Consider the following 22298-nt stretch of genomic DNA (forward strand, 5'->3'; position numbering starts at 1 on the left):
GGCAACATTTCTCACTTACATAAATGTAATTATTTTTAAAGAAACAACTAGTGAAATAATATATTATTGGTAATTTGACATGAGCAAATGAACCCAAATAATTGGACAAGTTTTTGTCAAAAGTTTATGTAGTTAATGTTTTCAATTTTTTGCACAAATAATGATAGTCTACTGAGATTTATTTTAAAAATGATTAAAATGATTTATCAGGAACTATCCGTTAATTTTTTGATTCATTTATTGAACCTGAAATCAGATTCACGTATTAGTTTTTGCATTTGTCTTACAGAAATTAAATATCCGTTAAAAATTGTTCGTAGATCATTTGGTTATTTTTAATAGACAATACCAAGATACTTTAGGCAGTAAGTTGTTGTAAATCGCATTGTGTTAATGAACCATTTTTTTTTTGTAAGGCGCATGAACAGAAGGTAATGAATCAGACTTTTTATATTTCATTTAAAACTCTAATTCATTTTTTAAATTACCTTTTATGAAATGACCTCATATTTTTACATGAAGGATTGTGAAGGTAGGAAGTAAAAGACTTTTGAGTTTGTTACATTGGACTGGTAATACTTTTCAAATTTGTTACCATCATCCTGTATTCACATATCATTTGATACAATTTTCAGTTCATTCCCTCATCCTATTTTTTTCAAAAAAAAAAAAAAAAAAAAAAAAAAAACAACAACAAAAAAACAACATTGAAATTGAGCAAAATGACTTAAAGATGAAATTTCACTTTAATCCTGATATTCAATTTCATTGAGTATATTTCCTTTTTTATAGTTTTTTTTAACCTCAGTGAAGGTCCTTTAATCTATAGTTAAATCATTTACCACTTTTCTAAAGGATCTATTTACTAGTATACAGAAAAATCCATTTTTGTGTATTGGAGTTTCTTCTTAATATTAACCATTTCATTACCAAAAGGGCCATCAACCTAGACAGAAATTACACTTTATGTAAACCAGGCTAACTAAAACTTAATCTGACTTTCACAAGATATGTAAATGTGTTTTAGCAATACAATAATGTGAAATATTAAAACACATACAACTTTTACAAATTAACAATTTTATATATGAATCTGCCTTTAATCTCTCTCAATTTTGTCAATATTTCTGATATTTATAACATATTTTTCTAAATTTTCATGAAGATAAGCATGAAAATAGAGGAATGCTGTTTTAAATAAACTCTCTTTTGTCATGTCTAAAACTTCATCATAACAACATAGCAAGCTACATAACTTTGAGACTTCTTTCATGTCTCCTTAAAACTATGAGGCATCGCAAAACATCACTGACTGCTATAAACTATTTCAGAATTTCATCACTGATGAACAGTTTGTTTTATAGTAAAGATATTTTGTATCAGCATATTTACTGATAATATTTAACATCAAGTCAATGCCTCTCCTTCAAGTTTTTTACGTCTCATTGCAGACAATTTTTGTATCCATTTCTCCAGTTTTTCTTCAGGGTCTGTATATAACTGAAAGATTTAAGGAAAATTTAATCTATCCATCATTCAATTGAATATAATCGTTAAAGTCATAAATATACATATGAGGAAAGTTTTATGTAACTACATTCAGTGGTTAATGATATGAGCCATGTCACGACAAAACCAACATAGTGTGTTTGTGTCCAGCATGGATCCAGACCAGCCTGCGCACCTGCGCAGTCTGATCAGGATCCATGCTGTTCGCTTACCAACACTATTAGTAGAGAAACTGATAGCGAATAGCATGGATCCTGATTAGACTGCGCGGATGCACAGGCTGGTCTGGATCCATGCTGGTCGCAAACGAACTATGTTGGTTTTGTTGTGACGCGGCTCATATATGAAGTTGCAAAACAAAACCTTATTCAAGCCTCACAAAAAAGAAGAAATAGTAGTGAGCAGGAAAACATTACTGTCTTTGAAGTAGTTAAGCAGAAATTCTGGTAAAATTTTTACACTATTTAGATTTTTTCTTCTATATTATTAGTTTTTAGCAAACAACCATTCATATATGGCCATAGATCCTGTTGGGAATCTTTACAGCAAAATTATAATACAGAAAAACTTCCTCTTTCAGAGGAAAGCATGAAATTACTTCATAATTTCACATAGCCATGTATATACATGCAGACTATATGAACATCAGGATAAGCTATCAAAAGTGACATTACATACATGCAGCATTATAATCTAAAATATAGATATAATTTAGATAATCTAAATATATAATAAACAGACTTACACTAGGATGGGCTAAATCTTCTTTATCTACATCAACTAGTACAGGTTTTCTCTGTGAGTCAAGTCTTAATTCCCCTGCAGTACCGAATGTGAAATCATCGATTTGTGGCTTCTCCTCCTTCTTGTCCTACAATATGAATGGTTAATTTGAGCCACGCCATGACAAAACCAACGTAATGCGTTTGCCACCAACATGGATCCAGACCAGCCTGCGCATCCGCGCAGTCTGATCAGGATCCATGCTGTTTGCTATCAGTTTCTCTACTTGTAATAGGGTTTTCAGCGAACAGCATGGATCCTGATCAGACTGCGTTGATGCACAGGCTGGTCTGGATTCATGCTGGTCGCAAACGCATTACGTTGGTTTTGTCATGGGGCGGCTCATTTGTTTTCCTTTATGTCATTATACTGTAGTTTAGGCAAAAAAATTCATTTATTTATTTATTATTGTAACATGAAAGAGACAATACTTTGATCAAACTGAATGGATTGATTAAGACTCTTCAGAATTTTCTAAAACTCGAATCAGCTTTGCATAGTTGATCAGAGCAATAAATTTGTTGGTGATGATTTGCTTTTTTTTCTCAATAAAATTACAAATAACTGAAACAGATCTACCATTGTAAGTAATTTACATTAAAACCAATATTATAAAATCCATAAATTAAACTGCAGCTATTATTGAATGTCATTATCTGAAAACTGATAATTCCTTAAACAAGACCTACCATAAAATGGGACCAAATCTGACTGTTTCTTATCATCAAAATTAATGCAAAAACTCTGAGGTCATATTTCCTATTATTTCTTTTAAATTTTATTAAAATTGGTTGGAAAAAAAATGGTTGATTGGCATAAGAAGTGCACACTGACATGCTGATGTTGTGCAGGGGTATAAAAAGGCACATAAGAACATGTCACCTGGAAGAATTCAAGTATGAATGCTAGATGATTCATCTGTTTATTTGCTTGTCTTTATGCTAATTTTACACAATTTTTGGTCATTTCCCAGGAGCCAAATCACTTAAAGATCCTGTACTTTGTAATTAAGGTTGTAAACAATTTTATTGGGTTTTACATCACACTGACACAGTATAGGTCATATGGCGACGTTCCAGCTTTACTGGTGGAGGAAGTTTTCAGGTGCCCTTCTGTGCACGAGCGGGTACCTGAGTAAAACCACAGACATTCCGTAAGCTAGCTGGATAGCTTTCACACATGAAAGAATTTAAAGTCCCCGTCTGGATTTGAACCCACAGCGGTGAGGAACAAATGGTTTGAAGTCAACCACCTTAACCACTCGGCCACAACCGCCCCCAGGTTGTAACCACACTTAGGTCAAAGTTTATGTATGTATATAATTATGTTTCTAAAACAATTTTCAAACATCGGAGAATATATAAAATAATTATGTACTGCAAATATTTGTTCACATGATATGTAACCATTGAATTGTTTACATTCATTTCTTATTGAAAAATTTTACTTAGACTTTATAGAAAATACATTTCTATTTACCTCCCTTTATTAACATGACATGTAAATTCAGTAATTTCTTTACAAGTAATCCTTTTTGGAACTTACAATATTGATAAATCTTCATTTGAGCATTAAATTTATGACATAAAACCAAAAATAATAAATTGAGTTAAAGGATCTTTTAACAGGCTTTCCTGGTTAATTACATACAAGTATTTACAATTTTGTATATTTTACTCCTATCTACCAATATCAGAAAATAATAATCAAATATTTTTTCAAAACACTTTAAAATAGCCAATTTAACTTATATTTCAACATACATGTACATCTTTCAAAAAGACCTCAAGCAAAATCAAACAATGACTTACTCCTCTACTGGATTTGAATGATGATGCAGCAAAACCTGAACTTTCAATATCTTGTAAAGCCTGGGAGAAAGCCATTGAATCATGTAGACTGGTGGAGGAATGACTCTTAGTAACATCTCCCTTCAACTTCTCGTCTGCTGCAGCTAAAAATAGAAATATTTCAAGATGTTACAGTTTTTTTATTTGTTTGATTGTGTTCTATGTCACACCAACACAATATAGGTCATATATCAAAGTTCCAGCTTTACTGGTAGAGGAAGACCTCAGGTGCCTTTCTGTGCATTATTTCAGGGACAAAATGGCACCTGATTAAACCATCAATGTTCCATAAGCTAGCTGGATAGCTTCCTCACATGAAAGAATCCAAAATCCCAGTTGGGATTCAAACCCACAGCAGTGAGGGGTAAGTGGTTTGAAGTCAACGACCCTAGCCACTCGGCCACAGACGCCCCTCAGATGTTACAGTGACAGGTCACATTCCATTTACATCATATAAAGGAGCTGCCTTTCTTTAAATAAATAAAATGATTTCTTCTTAAACCAACAAGAATGATTTTGCCATAAACCAATGGGTGAAAATGTTGCTCTTGTTTTGATTTGTTCATATGCTTTATTTTTTCTAATTAAATTATCAAGAATATAAGAAACAGTTACACAACAGCTAGAAATCTACATCTGTGATGACAGTGTTTGAGTCCTTTTCTTGCATATTGCATATAAATCATATTTCAAAAACTAATATTTTCATTTTGCACATTTTTCTTACAGTAGAGTATGAAATTACAACTTAAATTATAACAGGCAAAATGATGTCATCTTAAGTACACAATTTATTCATAGAAGACTTGTGGGAATGAAATCATCTAAAGTATGGAATTAATCTTACATATGGGATGCAAGATGGCTTTATCCGGCACCTGGGTAAACAGTATAAAATCCTGTTAAGTTAAAAAAAGGTTTAGTCAGAAACATGTTGTCATACAATTACAGCATCCATGGAAATATTAAAATAAGATCCGATGGTCATATTAGAGAAGATTCAGACAAACAGACCAAGGGACTACATTATAGGTATTGATGTCAAAACAGTGCAAGGATGTAACAAAGCTATGAATTCTCTATTAACTTACCAATTCATGTGCGACATAAAGTTCATGAAATTAATAATGTAACATTAATATAAAATCATACCTGCTGCTTTTAAAGCCATGTGCATCCTGATTTTAGCCTGTTCTGCAGGAGTCTGTGAAAAGAAATACAAAATAAAACATACTTAAATCACCATTCATACAATCAGTATTTTGATAGTTTCTTTGGTGTGGTTTTTATGCTTAGTTTATTTTGTTAGGTTTTTATGCTTAGCTTGTTTTGCTAGGTGTTTATGCTGAGTTTGTTTTGTTAGGTTTTTATGCTTAGTTTATTTTGTAAGGTTTTATGCTGAATTTGGTTTGTTAGGTTTTTATGCTTAATTTGGTTTTTTAGGTTTTTATGCCGAGTTTGTTTTGTTAGGTTTTTATGCTTAGTTTGTTTTGCTAGGTTTTTATGCTTAGTTTGTTTTGCTAGGTTTTTATGCTTAGTTTGTTTTGTTAGGTTTTTATGCTGAATTTGGTTTGTTAGGTTTTTATGCCAAGGCTGTTTTGTTAAGTTTTTTTGCTGAGCTTGTTTGTTAGGTTTTCATGCTGAGGTTGTTTTGATAGGTTGTTATGCTGAGTTTGTTTTTGTTAGGTTAGATTTTCATGCTGAGTTTTTTTTGTCAGGTTGTTATGCTGAGTTTGTTTGTTAGGTTTTCATGCTGACTTTGTTTTTGTTAGGTTGTTATGCTGAGTTTTTTTTGTTAGGTTGTTTTGCTGAGTTTGTTTTGTAACGTTTTTATGCTGAGTTTGTTTTGTTAGCTTTTTATGCTGAGTTTGGTTTGTTAGGTTTAGTGCTGAGGTTGTTTTGTATTTATGCTGAATTTAACACATTTTTGGTCATATCTTGGGAATGGGACCACCTAACTAGATTTCATGAATAACTAACCAGTTATTACCAATATCTCCGCAAGTGACCAGCTGCTTATCGTACATGATTTCTGAATCAGCAGTGAAAGAAAAATCACCATTAGACACAACGTCTGTGATCATTTGTCACAAATATGTTGATGGATGTAACAAGTTTAAAAAGATCTATTTTTGCATGCTTTAATATTCAAATAACAAGAGCTGTCAGAGAAGGGGTGTCACATTTATTGGGGTTTGGTCGGTTTTTAACCAAAAACCAGGAAGGGAATGAAATAACTGGAAACCCAGGTTAGTATAAGACAAACAGCTGAAGAAATTTAAGATTGGGGTTTAAAAGTACCTTTGTTTCTTTATGACAATATATGACATTTTGTTGAATTTCAAATATATTTTTCCAATTGACAGCTCTCTATATATACTTAGTACAGTCCAGCTATCTATCATAAAATATGAAATATTATTTAAGTAAACTAAAAACAATACATTAAAAAGTTTGTTACATATGAAAGGAAGGAATAAATTTTTTACCATATCAGCAAATCCTGGTATATTTGCACATGGGTCTCTGAAAAGAAAAAGAATTAATTTATTCATAAGAAATATTTTCAGGACATTGGTAAAAATAATTGACATGTCACATGCTCAAGTTAGTAGGCACAGTTCTTACAAGCATATAACTGGCCTCACATTATAGGTTTAAATGCAAGTGATGACTGACTTTAGAAATATTTTATATCCTTCAACATGCACACATTTAACTAAATATTAAGCATTTATAAAAACCTACAAATAGAAAATTTTCCCTATATCATATGAGAATGGGAAGCAAAAAAAATTTTTAGCAATAATTACAAAGAAAGGAAACTTTAATGTGTAACTTACTCCCTTTCCTCCGATGATCTGTTTTTTCTTCCTTTTCTATCTGGAGTGTATGACCTTGACCTTCTGTATGACCTTGAGTGTGGATCATATGACCTTGACCTGAATAGAAATAAGAGTATACTGATAATGATTAAATGCATGTATATATTATCTAAGAAATAAAATGTCTGTAACAAACTAAATAAAATGTATGTAACAAACTAATAATTTGTATATCTTAAAATTCATGACGTGTGGAGTTCATGGGTTACCACAATATACCAATGTAAATTTAGTAACACTCTTATGCTTTAAACACCTGTGTGGATTGACATTAAATTTTACAACTTAAAACAAATCATAGAAATACATTTATAGGTGTACAAAGCACATGATTATTCCTGCCTATAGTTTCCATCATGTGTACTGTACTAGATATACCATGTTCTTTCTTTTTTTTATCTAACTTGAGAAAAATACTGAGCATAATCTATCATTTAACATTATAAACAGGTTTCCCCTGGCAAAATTTACAGACAAATTGAATATCAGTAAAGAAAATAGATGTTCAAATATTTTTTCTTTCTTTTTTTCCCGTCCAAAATCAGTTATATACATTTAATTATTTTGCAAGAATATGTCTTGAGAAAGATGCATAAACCATGTTCACTAAAAGTAAAGACTCTACACATATCACATATGAATCCCGTTCAAATTCGAATCATACCTTTTTCTCCTTCTGTCTCTGCTCCTTGACCTTGAATATCGACCCCTACTTGATGACCTTGACCTTTTCCTGTATCTATCTCTACTACGTGACCCTGACCTCTCATAACTACGAGATCTTGATCTGAAAATGACATATTTAATACTAACAAAATTGCTTCCATTTTAACTTTTACTCATATTTCATATTTAAATACTATTCTACAAGACATGTACAAGCAATCAACAACATGAATAAATTAATTCTGAATAATTTGTTGTCATGACATAATTTCTAGGACAATAGAATTATAGATAGATAATGCAGAAACAAACAAAGTACATTTGCTTCCATCATTTCTTTCAATCAATAACTACTGTGTCAATAACAACTGCTTCATATCATAATAGTCAAACAAAAAGCGCAGAATTTTAAATCACTTTCTACAATCGTACCTTCTGTATCTATCAGTTGACCTGCTTCTTGATCTAGACTTACGCTTCTTCTTTTTCTTGGATTTCTTTTGTTTAGTAGAATGGCGACTTTCTATACTTTCACTCCTTGAACGGGACCTACAATTAAAATAGAATAGAATTTGTCATTACTAAAGAGAATGAAGTATTGCTTGTCTAATTGTTTATTAGCATTAGGGCCCATTGCTCAAAGTGAGAAAATCATCAGGTGACAGTGTCTCTCAACTCGCACAAAATGCCTAAATTTGACTATGCCTTAAATACAAAGGATGCAAGGATGAATATTTTACTCTTATAATTATACCAGGAAGTCAAAGACTGGCTCCACAAAATTTTTACCAAACTTCCCCGTTTTTAGGCTTTGCCTAATGTCATATTATCATATATATAGCTATTGAAGAATAATATACATGTACCTAGATCTTTTCTTTTTCTTCTTCTTCCTTTTCTTCTTTTCCTCTTCACTTTCAGAAGAGTATCTTCCCATTATTTACTATCCTGAAAGAAGTAAATCCATCGGAACAAAACTTATTCAAGAGATCAAGTAAATACATATCGTCAGGTGCCCTAAATTTGACCCTGTCCTAGAGTCAACACCTATCCTGAGTATGTCAGAAAGTCTCAACAAATTATATTTAAGAGAGAAAACAGTTGGATATTTTTAAACATCAAAGTAAATTAAATGTATCTGCCAAATTTCTTCAACATAGAATGTTTGGAGTTGGATCATTAGAAAATAGGAATAGAAAAAGTAGCACTGTAAAATGCTTAGGGTGGCGTATCATGGCCACCCGAGGATATCTGGATATATCATATACTAAAACTCACTTGACTGTTGAAGTTATATAATTATGGACTAATCAACCATTAAATTAATCAGGTCGGTCCTACTAAACACTGCTAAGGACTGCTAAGCTTAGCAGTGTTTAGTAGGACCCTGTCTTTGAAAGTTTGAAAGACACTAGCCTAATTAATTTGGCGTGAACGGTTTGACCCATTTTACAGACTTTTTTTTTCTTACTGTCAAACCGTTAAAAATGCAGTTCATGGTTGGACTTGGAAAAAGACAGCGCCCGTCCAAAATTATCTCGGTGTCTCTTTGACAAGTCTAATTAGTTGGACTAGAAAGACACTGGACTAATGGACAATAGAAAGCGTAAAAAAGACATTACTTAACCTCTAAAAAGATAAACGGATCTCACAAAGTAAATCATAGTTAAAATTCTAGTTACAAGAACCTGTTATGATCAGAAAAGCTACCATAAAAATGTTATATTTTTCAATCAAGTCACTAAAACAATAAAAGGTCGCGAAATTATATTGCAAATTTATTTAAGCATTGAGTGATTTGCAAGAATAAAATATTTATGTAAAATACTGATAAAATATGTTATAATCTATAATACTAAATCTTTGATTTTATCTTAAAATTTACAATTCATGGCAAAATTTCATTATTCAAAAACTACCTTTTTTCTCGAGTAAGGGTACCTACTCTGATTGGAAACGATTTGTTGACATTTTTACCTCCCCTGACCGCGGGAAGAAAGTTTGCCTACGCAGCAGGAAAGACAGTTGATCAAAACCAAAACATCTCGGGTAATAAGACATTCAAATAAGAAATAACTTTTTCAAAGGAAGCCATTCTCATCTCATTACCACAATGCTATGCCTATCTTGATAATTTTATCAAATGTAATGGGATTTCGCGATCCATAGATTTTTGTATTCAGTTTCACTTTCATAAATATTGAAATTTATTACTATCTAAGTTGTTAAGGGTCTAGACTATTGTTCAAACAATGTATGAATCACCTCAAACATAAGTGATACGGTCAGAAGCCCGATGACATAATTAAGCCCCCCCCCCCCCCCTCATGAAATTTACACATAATACAAAGCCCCCCCCCCTCTCCCCTGTCGAATAAACATATAGGACACAAAACGACCCCCAACCCCACCAGGTCCATCAAATTTACATTTAGGACAAAAGCCCCCATAGAAAACATTAAACCAAAATTTATCATAAACGGTGTGAATAATGGCCAGCCTGCAAAATGAGCCTTACGGTAACGCGAGTACCTGCTAAGTGATGGTTTTGAAAACTTTCGTCTGAAGTACCGAATTGGACACATTGCAACTTTTCGAATTACAATATAACGATAAAAGCTGATGTACTCTGATTGAAAACGGAAGCGTAGACTGGTGTCCTGCGCAGTTATAAAGGAACTATAATAGAAAGGGGGAACCAGAATAAATGGAAGCAGTGTGTAAAATACCTAATGACAATTTTTAAACGGAAATTGTAAAATAAAAATGAACGATTATTTTAAACTATCTTGGGGTAAAGGAAAATTGAGCTCGCTTTGAGGCTTTGCCTTTTTCATATTATTTCATTTATATTTCATCATTAGATTGTGCTTTATTCCATCCCTGTGCTCTTCATCTACATTTCTGTTCATGTTTGTAAACTTTGTATGCATGTTTGTAGTATAGTTGTGTTTGTTTATATTATATCTTCTGATCATTTACTGGTGCAGATGCTTTGGCTAGATATTGCCGAGACACGAATAGGCCTATAGCACAATATCTCGTCGCACAGTACAATTAGTTGGACTATATTCACCCATATTGCAGTGCTATCTTTACTATTATACATATACATTCAGAGGCACTTAAAGCCTGACACTTAAAGTTTTCTGTATAAATAGGTTATTTGTGAACAAATTTTGTTCAAATTTTGACCATACAAAATTCAACATATCATACTTTCTACTTAGAATTATATTTGCAATTTGTCGATAATGAAAAAGAAAAAAAATAACAAAACAATAATGTTACTGTATTTGTAAAATGAAAAATCACGGAATGACTATAAAAATCGTAGCAAAGTGAAAAGCCTCTGAATCGCACTAAATCTGTATGTTAACCATTTAGTGGCAGGGTGGCTATGTGGTTAATGTGTTGCACTAGTAATGTAAGGATTGCTGACGAAATGGGTTCAAACCCTGTCGGGGGCAAGTCGTTGTTTCCTTGAGCAAGAAACTTTACATTCATTGCATAGTACTGGTTGGTTCCAGGAACAGATTTGAGAGTATGTGTTTCTAGCTTATAGCTTCCAACACAATCAAACTAAAATAAATTTGTATAAACTAATCAGTTTTAACATTTTGTATATCCTCCCAATTGGTTATAACAATGTAAACACCTCTGCCTCACAGTTCACTATTCCTAAAAAAGGGCTTGCTAGAGTTCCAGTAAATTACTAGGGGCTTCTGGTGGCTTTCTCGCCTGTTAAATTCAGCCGACAAGTGTGATGTCATTTTACATTAGTCAGCAGACTTATGTATCAAAGTATATGGCATGGCGTCTTTGATTTTAGCATGGTTGAGCCATAAGTGATAAGCCTTTGCCACCAGTATAGAATCAAGTTAGTCATATATTCATCAGTCTTTATAGTGTGCTTAGCTCTGATTTGTATTTTGTATATGAAATCCCATGGATTTCATATACTGTTCAAAGATTGACTACGGAGAAAGTCCATTACATTATGTCATAACTTTAGAAGGGTAGCTAAACTTCTTATTTCAGAATGTAAATAATGATTTGTTTTTTTTATTACAGCTGAGGCACAGGCAAAGGATACATTTAATAAAGTCTTGGTACTCGGAAACAGGAAAGTCAGATAGATCTATTTGACAATGTCAAATGCGGTTGCAGAGCAGATGCCAGGAGAGCCAATAGCTGGTAGCTCAACTGTAACTTCTGAGAGTTGTGAACAGATAATACTAAACAAACATGAAGATAATCCAGTAGTGATTTTAGATGATGATTCTTCAGAAACAACTGTTGACAAATTGACAAGTATTTCAGAAACCAAATTTGTTGACAGTGTGATACCACATTACCCAAAGTCTTTTGTTGATGTTCTTCATAATGGTGAATTAGAAATGACAAAAATGTCACCATCAAGTGTGTCCAATGAGAATGAAGCACCTGATTTATCAAATAGAAACAAAGCACCAAGTAATACATTGACAATGCTAGCGGCAGAGTTACAGAAACCAGCAAGTTCAAAGTGTTCTGGTCCAGGGAGTATTGCGGAGGCAGCACATAATGCATTCCTGGCCAGTCAACCTGGGCCACATCCATTATTACAACAGATTGAAAACATCTCACAAATATATGGTAAAATTTCATTAAAGTTTGTTAAAACATTACTGTGATTACACAAAATTCACTTTCTTGTTAGTCAAGTATGATGTATTTCTAAAATTACACATCATAATTCTAAAATTCTTGTAGAGTTTTATGTGTGAGCTGAGGCCTCAGTGGGTAATGGTTAAGGTTGCTGAGTTTGTGTCACTTGCCACTCGACCATGACACAGACTTTGGATAATTTCATGTGAGGAAGTTATTCAGCTTACTTAAAACAGATTGGTGGTTCCACTAAGATGCCAATTATGTCTGAAATAATACAGAAATTGTTTTAAAAATCTGATATCTCCAGTGTTGGAGCTACTTAAAACTCAACTGAAAAAGAATATATATATAAAGCAAATGAATATCTTTATGATGTTGATCTTAAGTATTTTGTCCTTTTCATTCTTGCAAACAATTAGATATTTTGAGGGTAAATTCATTATCATTTTTGAGCAAAATTGTCTTTCATGGTGAAAAGAACAAAAATTTAGCCACATAGGTATTCATAAAAAATTTGTTTGTCGGGCTTTCTAGCTAAACTCAAATATTGAAGAGGTAAAATTAAGTTTATTTACTAATAGTTACAATTACATATGAGGGCAGGGCTTTTTTCACAGGCTAGGGATGCAGCCTTTCCCCTTATTTTGGTGGAAAATAATAATTGTGGTAATTTTGTAAAATTGAAAGAAAAAACTTTATTTCAATTAAATTTTTTGGGAAAAGTGCATGATTTTAAAGAATTTTTCTTTATGGAAGCTGCCTTTAAACAGCCTTTACTATTGAAGGAAATAAAGCCCTGGTGGGTTACAGGTAAAATGTGATAAATATATTTTAAAGACAAAACAGTGAACAAGATAAAGAAGATCAGCTTTTAAAAATTCATATTTTTGATTGTTGCATGTAATTATTTATTAAAAGGTAATCAAGATGTGGTGATGGTCAATGATAAACAGTTATCTGCCCCTGTTGCCCAGGGTGATGAAGAATTAGGAAGACTTGCTCAGGATGGTGTAAATGAAACAATTAGGTAATTTCTCTTACAGTCAAGTGCAACGTTACTGCATGTACTTGTTTAAAACTCAATTTGTCATATTATAAGCTGACTAAATCTTGAAATAGTTAAAATTTTGAGATATGTTATTCAAAATGACCATGGAAAAGACATTAAGACTGCATGACTTGTAGCTTTTTTAAATAATTAGTATCTAATATATTTTCCATGAATATATAATGTATTATATAGTTTAGACCAATCTATAGCCCTTTTCTGTTGTTACTTTGCAAACCAAACAGTTTTCTAACAATAAAATATTAAAAATTTGCATATACACAATGTAGAAGCCAGAATGATGTTCAAGTACATTTATAAATATATTTTTTCAGTGCTGAAGTATTCTCTGGGTACAGACATAGAGAAATTTTACCAGGGTGTAAGCCCCATCCTGGAGATATTGTAGAGGCAGGGCCACTTGCTGTAAGTTTTTATAAATTTGTAAATTACAGGCTTTTATCCAGGATTTCGGGAACATGACCCATACCCATGGCATTGGGATATATATAAAGCAATGTTTTGTTAAAAATTGGGGGAAAATGCATGACTTAATGATTTAAATGGATTGGATTAGATTTTTTTTTAAATTTAGGTTTGTAAAAAGTTCATACTTTGGAAAAAATTATTTGATTATGAAAGTTGGAGCTAAGAATTATAAATTTATGAAAATGATAATCACTGGTTATTATCCCCCGCCGATGGAATCGGGAGCGGGATATAGTTTTGGCGTTGTCTGTTCGTCCGACCGTTCGTCCTTCCGTTTGTCCATCTGAGCAAACATTTGATTATTATGAGCTTCATTCCGTAGTTAAATAAAGAACAAAAACTCATAAAATTCAAATTAAGAGCTATTTTCCGGTCAGACACTTTAACCCAGAGTTATGGCCCTTGATTAGTTATGCCATATGCATATGGAGTAAAAATCGTTTCCGCGCTACTTTTCTGCAACTACTGGCTGGAATTCAACGAAACTTTATGGGAACCTTCAATACCAAGAGGAGATGCGCATATCGTTGCCTTGTTCCGGTCAGACACTTTAACTCAGAGTTATGGCCCTTGATAAGTTATGCAGTATGCATATAGAGAAAAAATCGTTACCGTGCTACTTCTCTGCAACTACTGGCTGGAATTCAATGAAACCTTATGGGAACCTTCAATACCAAGAGAAGATGCGCATATCATTGCCTTGTTGGTGTCAGACACTTTAACTCAGAGTTATGGCCCTTGATTAGTTATGCAGTATCCATATAGAAAATTATTCGTTTCCTCATTACTTCTCTGCAACTACTGGCTGGAATTCAATGAAACTTTATTTGAACCTTCAATACAAAGAGGACATGTGCATATTGTCACCTTGTTCGGGTCAGGTTTTTAACTTAGAGTTATGACCCTTGATAAATTAGGCAGTATACAACCAGAGCAATAATTGTTTCCGTGCTACTTCTCTGTAACTACTGGCTTGGATTCAATGAAACTTTATGGGATACTAAGAGGAGATGTGCATATAGTCGCCTTGTTCAGGTCAGATACTTATAACTCAGATTTATGGCCCTTGAATAGTTATGTAGTATGCATACATCTCATCGGCATTTCCAGATATTACTATTTAACACAAAGTTATGGCTCTGTTATTTCCCTGAATATTTATCAGGTTCAAAGAATATTACTGTTTATGCCATGATTATTATATAAAGAAAGCCTTATGTCTTCAGTTGTTGTGTTAATAATAACCAGTACTCGGCGGGGGATATAAATTCAACGAATTTGCTTGTTGTTATTGTATAGGAAATATTGCACTGTATTGAGCAAGTAAATTTTTTATTTTATGTGCATTAGTGACTGATTTAACAGTATCTATAATCATATTTCTGCTGCATGACCAAAGCAGTAAAGGTTATTTTAGCATATTGTGACCTCAATTTGGTAATTTACGTGGATTGTTTGTGTAAATTATTTTCTTTGCTCACTTCACAATATTTTACTTTTTAATACATGTTCAATATTTTCATGAAAATTAGCATGCTGCTTTAATAAATATATTTTGAATTCTTAAATTCAATTTATTTAGATTTAAGAACCAGAAGTAAGGTGCAAATTGCAATCTTTGAAATAAAAGTATTTTTTTTTTTGCTTTACAATTGATATACTTGTTTATTGTTAATTGGTTTTATAGAAAGAACTTAATCTTAATTTTTCTAGGCAATAACCCCACCAGATAACTACTACCCACTGGATAAGTCCTTGCCAAGGGAGATAATTCAAGGTGGAAAACTGAGTAGTCTTCAATTAGAAGGTGTTATACAGGCAGTAAGTTTTACAACTATTAAATGATAGACTGTTTGACACTGAGATATTAATCTTACTTAAATAAATATGTTTATGGTGATACCTATTTTATATCATTATAAAAAGATCTTGGGAGTATCCATCTCTGTTGACTTCAAACACCTTGCCTCTCACCTGTGTAATTTCGAGCCTCATCATTGTCTTGGGATTCTTTCACAAAGGGGCACTTGAGGTCTTTCTCCACCAGTTAAGCTGGCAAGACACCATAATTATGTTCTAAACCATGTTGGTGGGATGCAAAACGCATAAAAAAAATCGCCATATGACTTATTCTTTGGTGGTGGGACTTAAAACCAAACCAAAAAAAAACAAAAACAATAAAAACAAAACAAAAAACAATCTTATTGATATTCAGACCACATAATGAACATTTTAGGTTTTTGTTATATAACATCTTTGCTGTGCTCTATAAATATTCAAATCTGCCAATGAATGTAAAAGCTTAAAACTTGCCTTGCATAGAAGGTAGTAAGTGTACTTTTTAGGAAGCTTGTATATAATGAAAAAAGAGGAAATATAAGATTCTGAGATAAAAAAAATTCTATCTTCAAATTCAAATTAACCTCTAAAACATTATCAAGTTAAAAACTTGACAATTTCACAGATGACATTGTTTATTTTTAGTGTCAGAGGCATCAGATGTTGTTACCTAATGGTCAGAGAGCTGGTTTCTTTATTGGTGATGCTGCTGGTGTAGGTAAAGGTAGACAGGTAATTATATGATCAGACCTCTGTCTACAGTGATTGTCAAACTAACCTGTATATCTGTACAGTATGACTACAGTTTGCTCAATTTAAGCATTTTGAACTGGAAAAACCTATTAACCTTTTATTGAATGTTTCACTTAAATAGCAAATTATTTGAGCCGTGTCATGACAAAACCAACATAATGGGTTTGCAACCAGCATGGATCCAGACCAGTCTGCGCATATGCGCAGTCTGATCAGGATCCATGCTGTTTGCTTACCAACCCTATTACAAGTAGAGAAACTGATAGCCAACAGCATGGATCCTGATCAGACTGCGCGGATGCGCAGTCATCCGCGCAGTCTGGTCTGGATCCATGCTGGTCGCAAACCCATTATGTTGGTTTTGTCGTGACGCGGCTCATTTCATGTTCTAATTAAGTTTCACTTTAATAGTGAAAAGGCACTTATAAACATGAAAAGCAATTGATGTCTTTTTATAAAAGAATGAGCATTTCTTTTAACTCGAAGGACAAAAAAACTAGAAAAGACTGCCTGTTTAACTTTCCATTAGTGTTCCAGTTCAGTATATTTATAGTTTAATATGGTATCTTCACTTTTTTTCTTTGAAAAGGTGCTTAAACACAGCCTACCTTTTGGTTTGATTTGCTGCTGTAGAAATTGTTGCAAAATTAGCAAAATAATTAAGAAATTGATGTTTTCACTTGTGTTTCTTTTTGTGAAAGGATTTGAAATCAATTTATTTTTGTTGTATGATTATTGTGCTTTAATCATTTTCGATTTTAGATTTCTGGAGTTATTTTGGACAATTTTGCCAGAGGAAGAACAAAGAGTATTTGGTTTACAATATCAGCTGACTTGATTGTAGATGCAAGAAGGTGAGATCATAACTAATTGAAGAAAAAAAGTGTTGTGTATGTTGTCTCTTAAATACCAGTTGCTGTATTTAGACATTATCTATACAGAAGTTTTACTGCAGATTATAACATTTTCTTTAAAGCAACATGTCTCCAGATTCACGCCAAAATTTATTGGAATTGGAACAAAGAAAGTTATTTACACATTGTAAATGACACATGTAACCCATGTAAATTACCGAAAGGATGTCAAAATATGCAAAATAGCCCTTGCTCTTACTGCATTACTGCAGTAGAGATATGGCGATATATACTGCAAAATCAATCATTAATCACACTTTACATTTTAATTATTACTTTAATCTTGATTTTTTTTTACTTTTCTCAAGTTTGATTTTTTTAAAAATTTTTGGCTCATTTTCAGGCATTCATCTTTAAATTCAGATATATTATTTTATTCCTACTTGTCAAAAATCAAGTTCTAGTTTTACAAACTTTATAGTACACAAATAATATGAAAGTCTTACTAGGTACAATGGAGATCCTGTTTTAAAAGTTTAAGAGTCAAAATATATTTTCTCAATGTCTTGTTAATTATGCTTAAAATTAACTTGTACCAAGTAATAACAAGTTACAATGCATATGATATGTTGTATTGTTACAGAGATCTGGGTGACCTTGGTTGTTACATTAAGGTGATTGATGGATGCCAAGAGCTGGATAAACATACAAGGTAATGTCCTGTTGTTCACATGTAGTCTGACAAATGTTTGTTGTAATCTGTTGATTAACTTTTTAAGGTGTGATGTGGAATTGACACCGACCCCCTCAAACCTAGTACAGGGTAAATAAATGAGGTTTCTCAGATGGGCCTAACCCCCCCCCCCCCCCTCAGTACAACTCTACATCAGGATTTCATCAACCTTGTTATATATCTTAAACATATGAATGAGGCAGTAACAAATTGAACATTATCTGACACACCAGGATACTAGAGAATGGAATAACAAGAGCCCGGTTTGAGCCGGGTGATGCTCCCCGAATAGGTTTTGGACACAGGAAAGTACACCTCTTGTAGTTTCAGAGTTATGTCTGTGGAAAAAGTTCAAAGTGCAATAATTCCAAAATTAGGCAAGGCAGAGTTACAGTTCTTTGCACTGCACTTCTAATCAATGTGATCTATCAACCTTCAAAGTTTCTTGATGATATCTCTTATGATTTCCAAGTTATGTCCTTGACAATTCAAAAAGTAAAAATAAACAAAGGGCAATAACTCCAGAATAAGGCAAGGTAGAGTTATGATTCTTGTGCACTGCACATCTACCCATTGAGATTTATCTACCTACAAAGTTTCATGTTGATATCTCTTATAGTTTTACAGCTATGTCCTGGACAAGATTTTTCTAAAAGGGGAGATTATTCAAAAATAAGGCTTAACAGAGTTATGGTTCTTTTGCACTGCACCTCTACTCAATGAGATCTATCTAACTACAATGTTTCATGTTGATATCTCTTATAGTTTTAGAGTTATGCCCCGGACATGATTTTTCTATAAGGGGAGATAATTCAAAAACCAGGCAAAATAGAGTAATGGTTCTTTGACACTGCACTCCCCCTCGATGCCCTCTACCACTGTATGAAGTTTCAACAAATTATCTCCAAGGGTTTTCAAGTTATGTTCCGGACAAAGTTCAAGTTCAAAGTATTAAAATAAACAAAGGGCAATAACTCCAAAATTAGGACAAAAAGAGTTATTGTTCTTATGCACTGCACATCTATGCATTGAGATCTATTCACCTACAAAGTTTCATGTTGATATCTCTTATAGTTTTAGAGTTATGCCCCGGACATGATTTTTCTATAAGGGGAGATAATTCAAAAACCGGGCAAAATAGAGTTATGGTTCTTTGACACTGCACTCCCCCTCGATGCCCTCTACCACTGTATGAAGTTTCAACAAATTATCTCCAAGGGTTTTCAAGTTATGTTCCGGACAAAGTTCAAAGTATTAAAATTAACAAAGGGCAATAACTCCAAAATTAGGATGAAAAGAGTTATTGTTCTTATGCACTGCACATCTACCCATTGAGATCTATTCACCTACAAAGTTTCATGTTGATATCTCTTATAGTTTTAGAGTTATGCCCCGGACAAGATTTTTCTAAAAGGGGAGATAATTCAAAAACCGGGCAAATAGAGTTATGGTTCTTTGACACTGCACTCCCCCTCGATGCCCTCTACCACTGTATGAAGTTTCAACAAATTATCTCCAAGGGTTTTCAAGTTATGCTCCGGACAAGACAACGGACGGACAGACGGACAGACAGACGGACGGACAGACGGACAAGGCGCCGACTATATGCTCCCCCGAAATTTTTCGGGGAGCATAAAAACAATTTAATGACTTGCAGTCTTTGTATGTAGATAAACCTGGATGAGGTCCAAGGTCAGAGGTCAGGGTCACTGGGACCTGTGATAACAAAACATAAAACTAGCACTTTAAGCTAAGTTCATTGACCTGGGAACTTCCTACTTTGTATGTAGATGTCACAATGACCTTTATATTAAGTTTTTATTTATGGTCATTAACTGCAATTATGAATGAAAATTGATATGGAATGCATGATTTTATCTGATTTAATGTCATTTAAAAAGATTATCATTGGTCAAGTACCCTTTTGTATATCAGTGTTTAGAAATATGAAAAGTTTATATAATTTGTTACATAATTTCAGGGTGTTGGGTCTTCCAGCAGATTTTAGAGAAGGTGTTGTGTTCAGCACATATGCCACTCTTGTATCAACAGTACAAAGTAAAGGTAAGTTTTAAGATATCTGCTAAAGGAGGCTAGGTATTTATAACTTCTTTAACTTGGACTCCTGATGAAATGTAGTAATAAATAGTGGTACCAAAGTCCAGGTATTAGCTTGATTAATAATGACTGGAAGCTAAAGTCTTATCAGAACTTTATAAAAAGGGAACAAGACTTTGCATGGAAGAAATAAAGTTATAGATGAAATAAAGAATTTCTTTTTCAATGATTGCAGGTAGTTTCTCATCTATAAACAGGGCTCACACTGGCTCAAATAAAATAATAGCCAATAATTTCAACTTAAAAAAATAATAGCCAAAAGTTCAGCGGACTATTCACGAATTAGTGATTAACAACATAAGCAGTTGATTAAATAAACATTACATTTATATCTCTCAGTTTTATAAGGATTCTGAAATAAACTGATACATTTGTGTTTATTGAAAACTACCTTTTTTAAATAGAACCACAACTTTAATTGTTATTATAGAACAGAATAAAAACGTTATAATTAGTACAATTACTGTATAACAATAATATTAAAGATTCATTATAACTTTACATAATGCTGTTATCAGACAACTTTTTTTGTTTGTTCTAATCATATTTTGTCAGCTATAACCACTGTCAATTTCCACATTTCACACAGAACTGGAGTAGATCTAGGTCATATTAGCCTATAGAAATAACACAAGTTTGCAAACTCATTCACAGAATGCAGCCTTTTTTCTGAATAATTTACTGAAAAATATCATCATGACCAATGTAATACAAATTTTCTGCCATAGTAGTAAAGATTTTTAAACAGAACATAGCTTATTTCACCTTTAAATAAATATCAAAATTATCGGCGTCGCGAAAATATGTGACAATCGGATTTTTCCTGTTTTCTGAAGATATATTCACAATTTTGGTTGGTGTGCAAATGGTTGTTTGGAATTTAATACTTTTTAAATATTTTACCATTGTTTTCCACTGGCGATTTAGTCAAGTAGCTTAAAACAAAAAAAAATCAAAATTTGCAATAACTGGAATTCACGGTAAATTTTGGGTAAGTCAATATCCAGTTTATCAATTTTAAAACAATTTTTGTGGCTAATTGACGGATATTTGATGGCTATTATAAATGCTGGACAATATCTTTAAAGTACTTATACAATTATACATCTTGCATGTATTTTATCACCTCGGGCAATATAGTTAGAAGCACGTGACCGGTAAAAAGTTGACACTCAATTAAATGCACCCCACCCCGCTGGTGTTAATTGGGTCTACTGCATTCATTATCGATTTTTACACCTTATATAAACACTGTTGGAAGTAAAAAATAATCGCCAGATTTTGTAGCCAAAATGCAAAAATAATCGCCAATCTTATAAAATAATCGCAAATGGCGACTATGGCGACCGACAGCGTGAGCCCTGATAAAATATGCACTGATATAAATGACACTGTGTATATGTAAATAAAAAGTAACACCCAGTTTGATGTAACTTTACTTACTATATTGAATGTCCAGATAAATTCATAATGTGTGGAACTTAAGAAATGACAATTTGTTTTCACAAATAGAAAATGACATTTTTTTACAAATTGAAAAAAATATATATTAAAGGGTATAAAGCTATATCTAGTGATTGTTTGTACAAAATTTAAAAACAGTAAAATTATGTTGTTTGTAGATTATAGAGTTGTAACATAAAATGTATCTGTTATTTTAAACACATGAATATCCCGAACTAATTTTCATGCTGCAATTTTAGAAAGATTTTATCCATTTAGTAATGATTTTGTGCACGTGACTTTCATGAAAAGAAATTCATAAAAAAAAGTATTAAGTGTTATTGTTTTACATTTTTGTTCAAAACAAAATAACACTTTTGTAGTCTGTTGCCCTGTGATGTACCTTCATCCATAGTTTTACATGAAATCACTTGGTGTATTCTAATAAGTTGGCATCTGTAATCCTAGGGAATTATAATTCATCATAAAGTTTGTCCACACCATTGGTATTATCTTGTATTGTGTTCTTGTTATTAAATCTATGTCACACCTAGTTTTCTAGAAATTTGTCACATTTAGATATTCAAACATTGTGTCACATTTAGTTATCCAAACTGTGTCACATTTAGTTATCCACATGGTGTCACATTTAGATATCCAAACTTTGTGACACAT

General features: G+C 32.7%; 2 protein-coding genes across 2 annotated transcripts in view; one reads left to right on the plus strand and one right to left on the minus strand.

Moving 5' to 3' along the window:
- Window positions 1–680: 680 nt before the first annotated feature.
- Window positions 681–9680, minus strand: LOC132727170 (serine/Arginine-related protein 53-like). Its single transcript, XM_060712597.1, has 10 exons — window positions 9613–9680; window positions 8560–8641; window positions 8126–8242; window positions 7692–7814; window positions 6986–7084; window positions 6632–6668; window positions 5295–5346; window positions 4104–4246; window positions 2255–2380; window positions 681–1500 (listed from the first exon to the last, which is right to left on the minus strand). The coding sequence occupies exons 2-10, from the start codon at window positions 8628–8630 to the stop codon at window positions 1408–1410; spliced, it is 861 nt and encodes a 286-aa protein (XP_060568580.1). The 5' UTR covers window positions 8631–8641; window positions 9613–9680; the 3' UTR covers window positions 681–1407.
- LOC132727172 (protein strawberry notch homolog 1-like) overlaps window positions 9638–22298 on the plus strand; it is a 58795-nt gene continuing 46134 nt past the window's right edge. The window contains 9 exon segments of the mRNA XM_060712600.1: window positions 9638–9742; window positions 11768–12331; window positions 13265–13373; window positions 13730–13820; window positions 15597–15704; window positions 16368–16454; window positions 17238–17329; window positions 17973–18041; window positions 20044–20126. Of these exon segments, the coding sequence (XP_060568583.1) occupies window positions 11845–12331; window positions 13265–13373; window positions 13730–13820; window positions 15597–15704; window positions 16368–16454; window positions 17238–17329; window positions 17973–18041; window positions 20044–20126 (1126 nt within the window). The 5' untranslated portion in view covers window positions 9638–9742; window positions 11768–11844.

The sequence above is a fragment of the Ruditapes philippinarum genome, unplaced genomic scaffold (assembly GCF_026571515.1).
Source record: "Ruditapes philippinarum isolate M1 unplaced genomic scaffold, ASM2657151v2 ctg988_1_1_1_1, whole genome shotgun sequence".
NCBI lineage: Eukaryota > Metazoa > Mollusca > Bivalvia > Venerida > Veneridae > Ruditapes > Ruditapes philippinarum.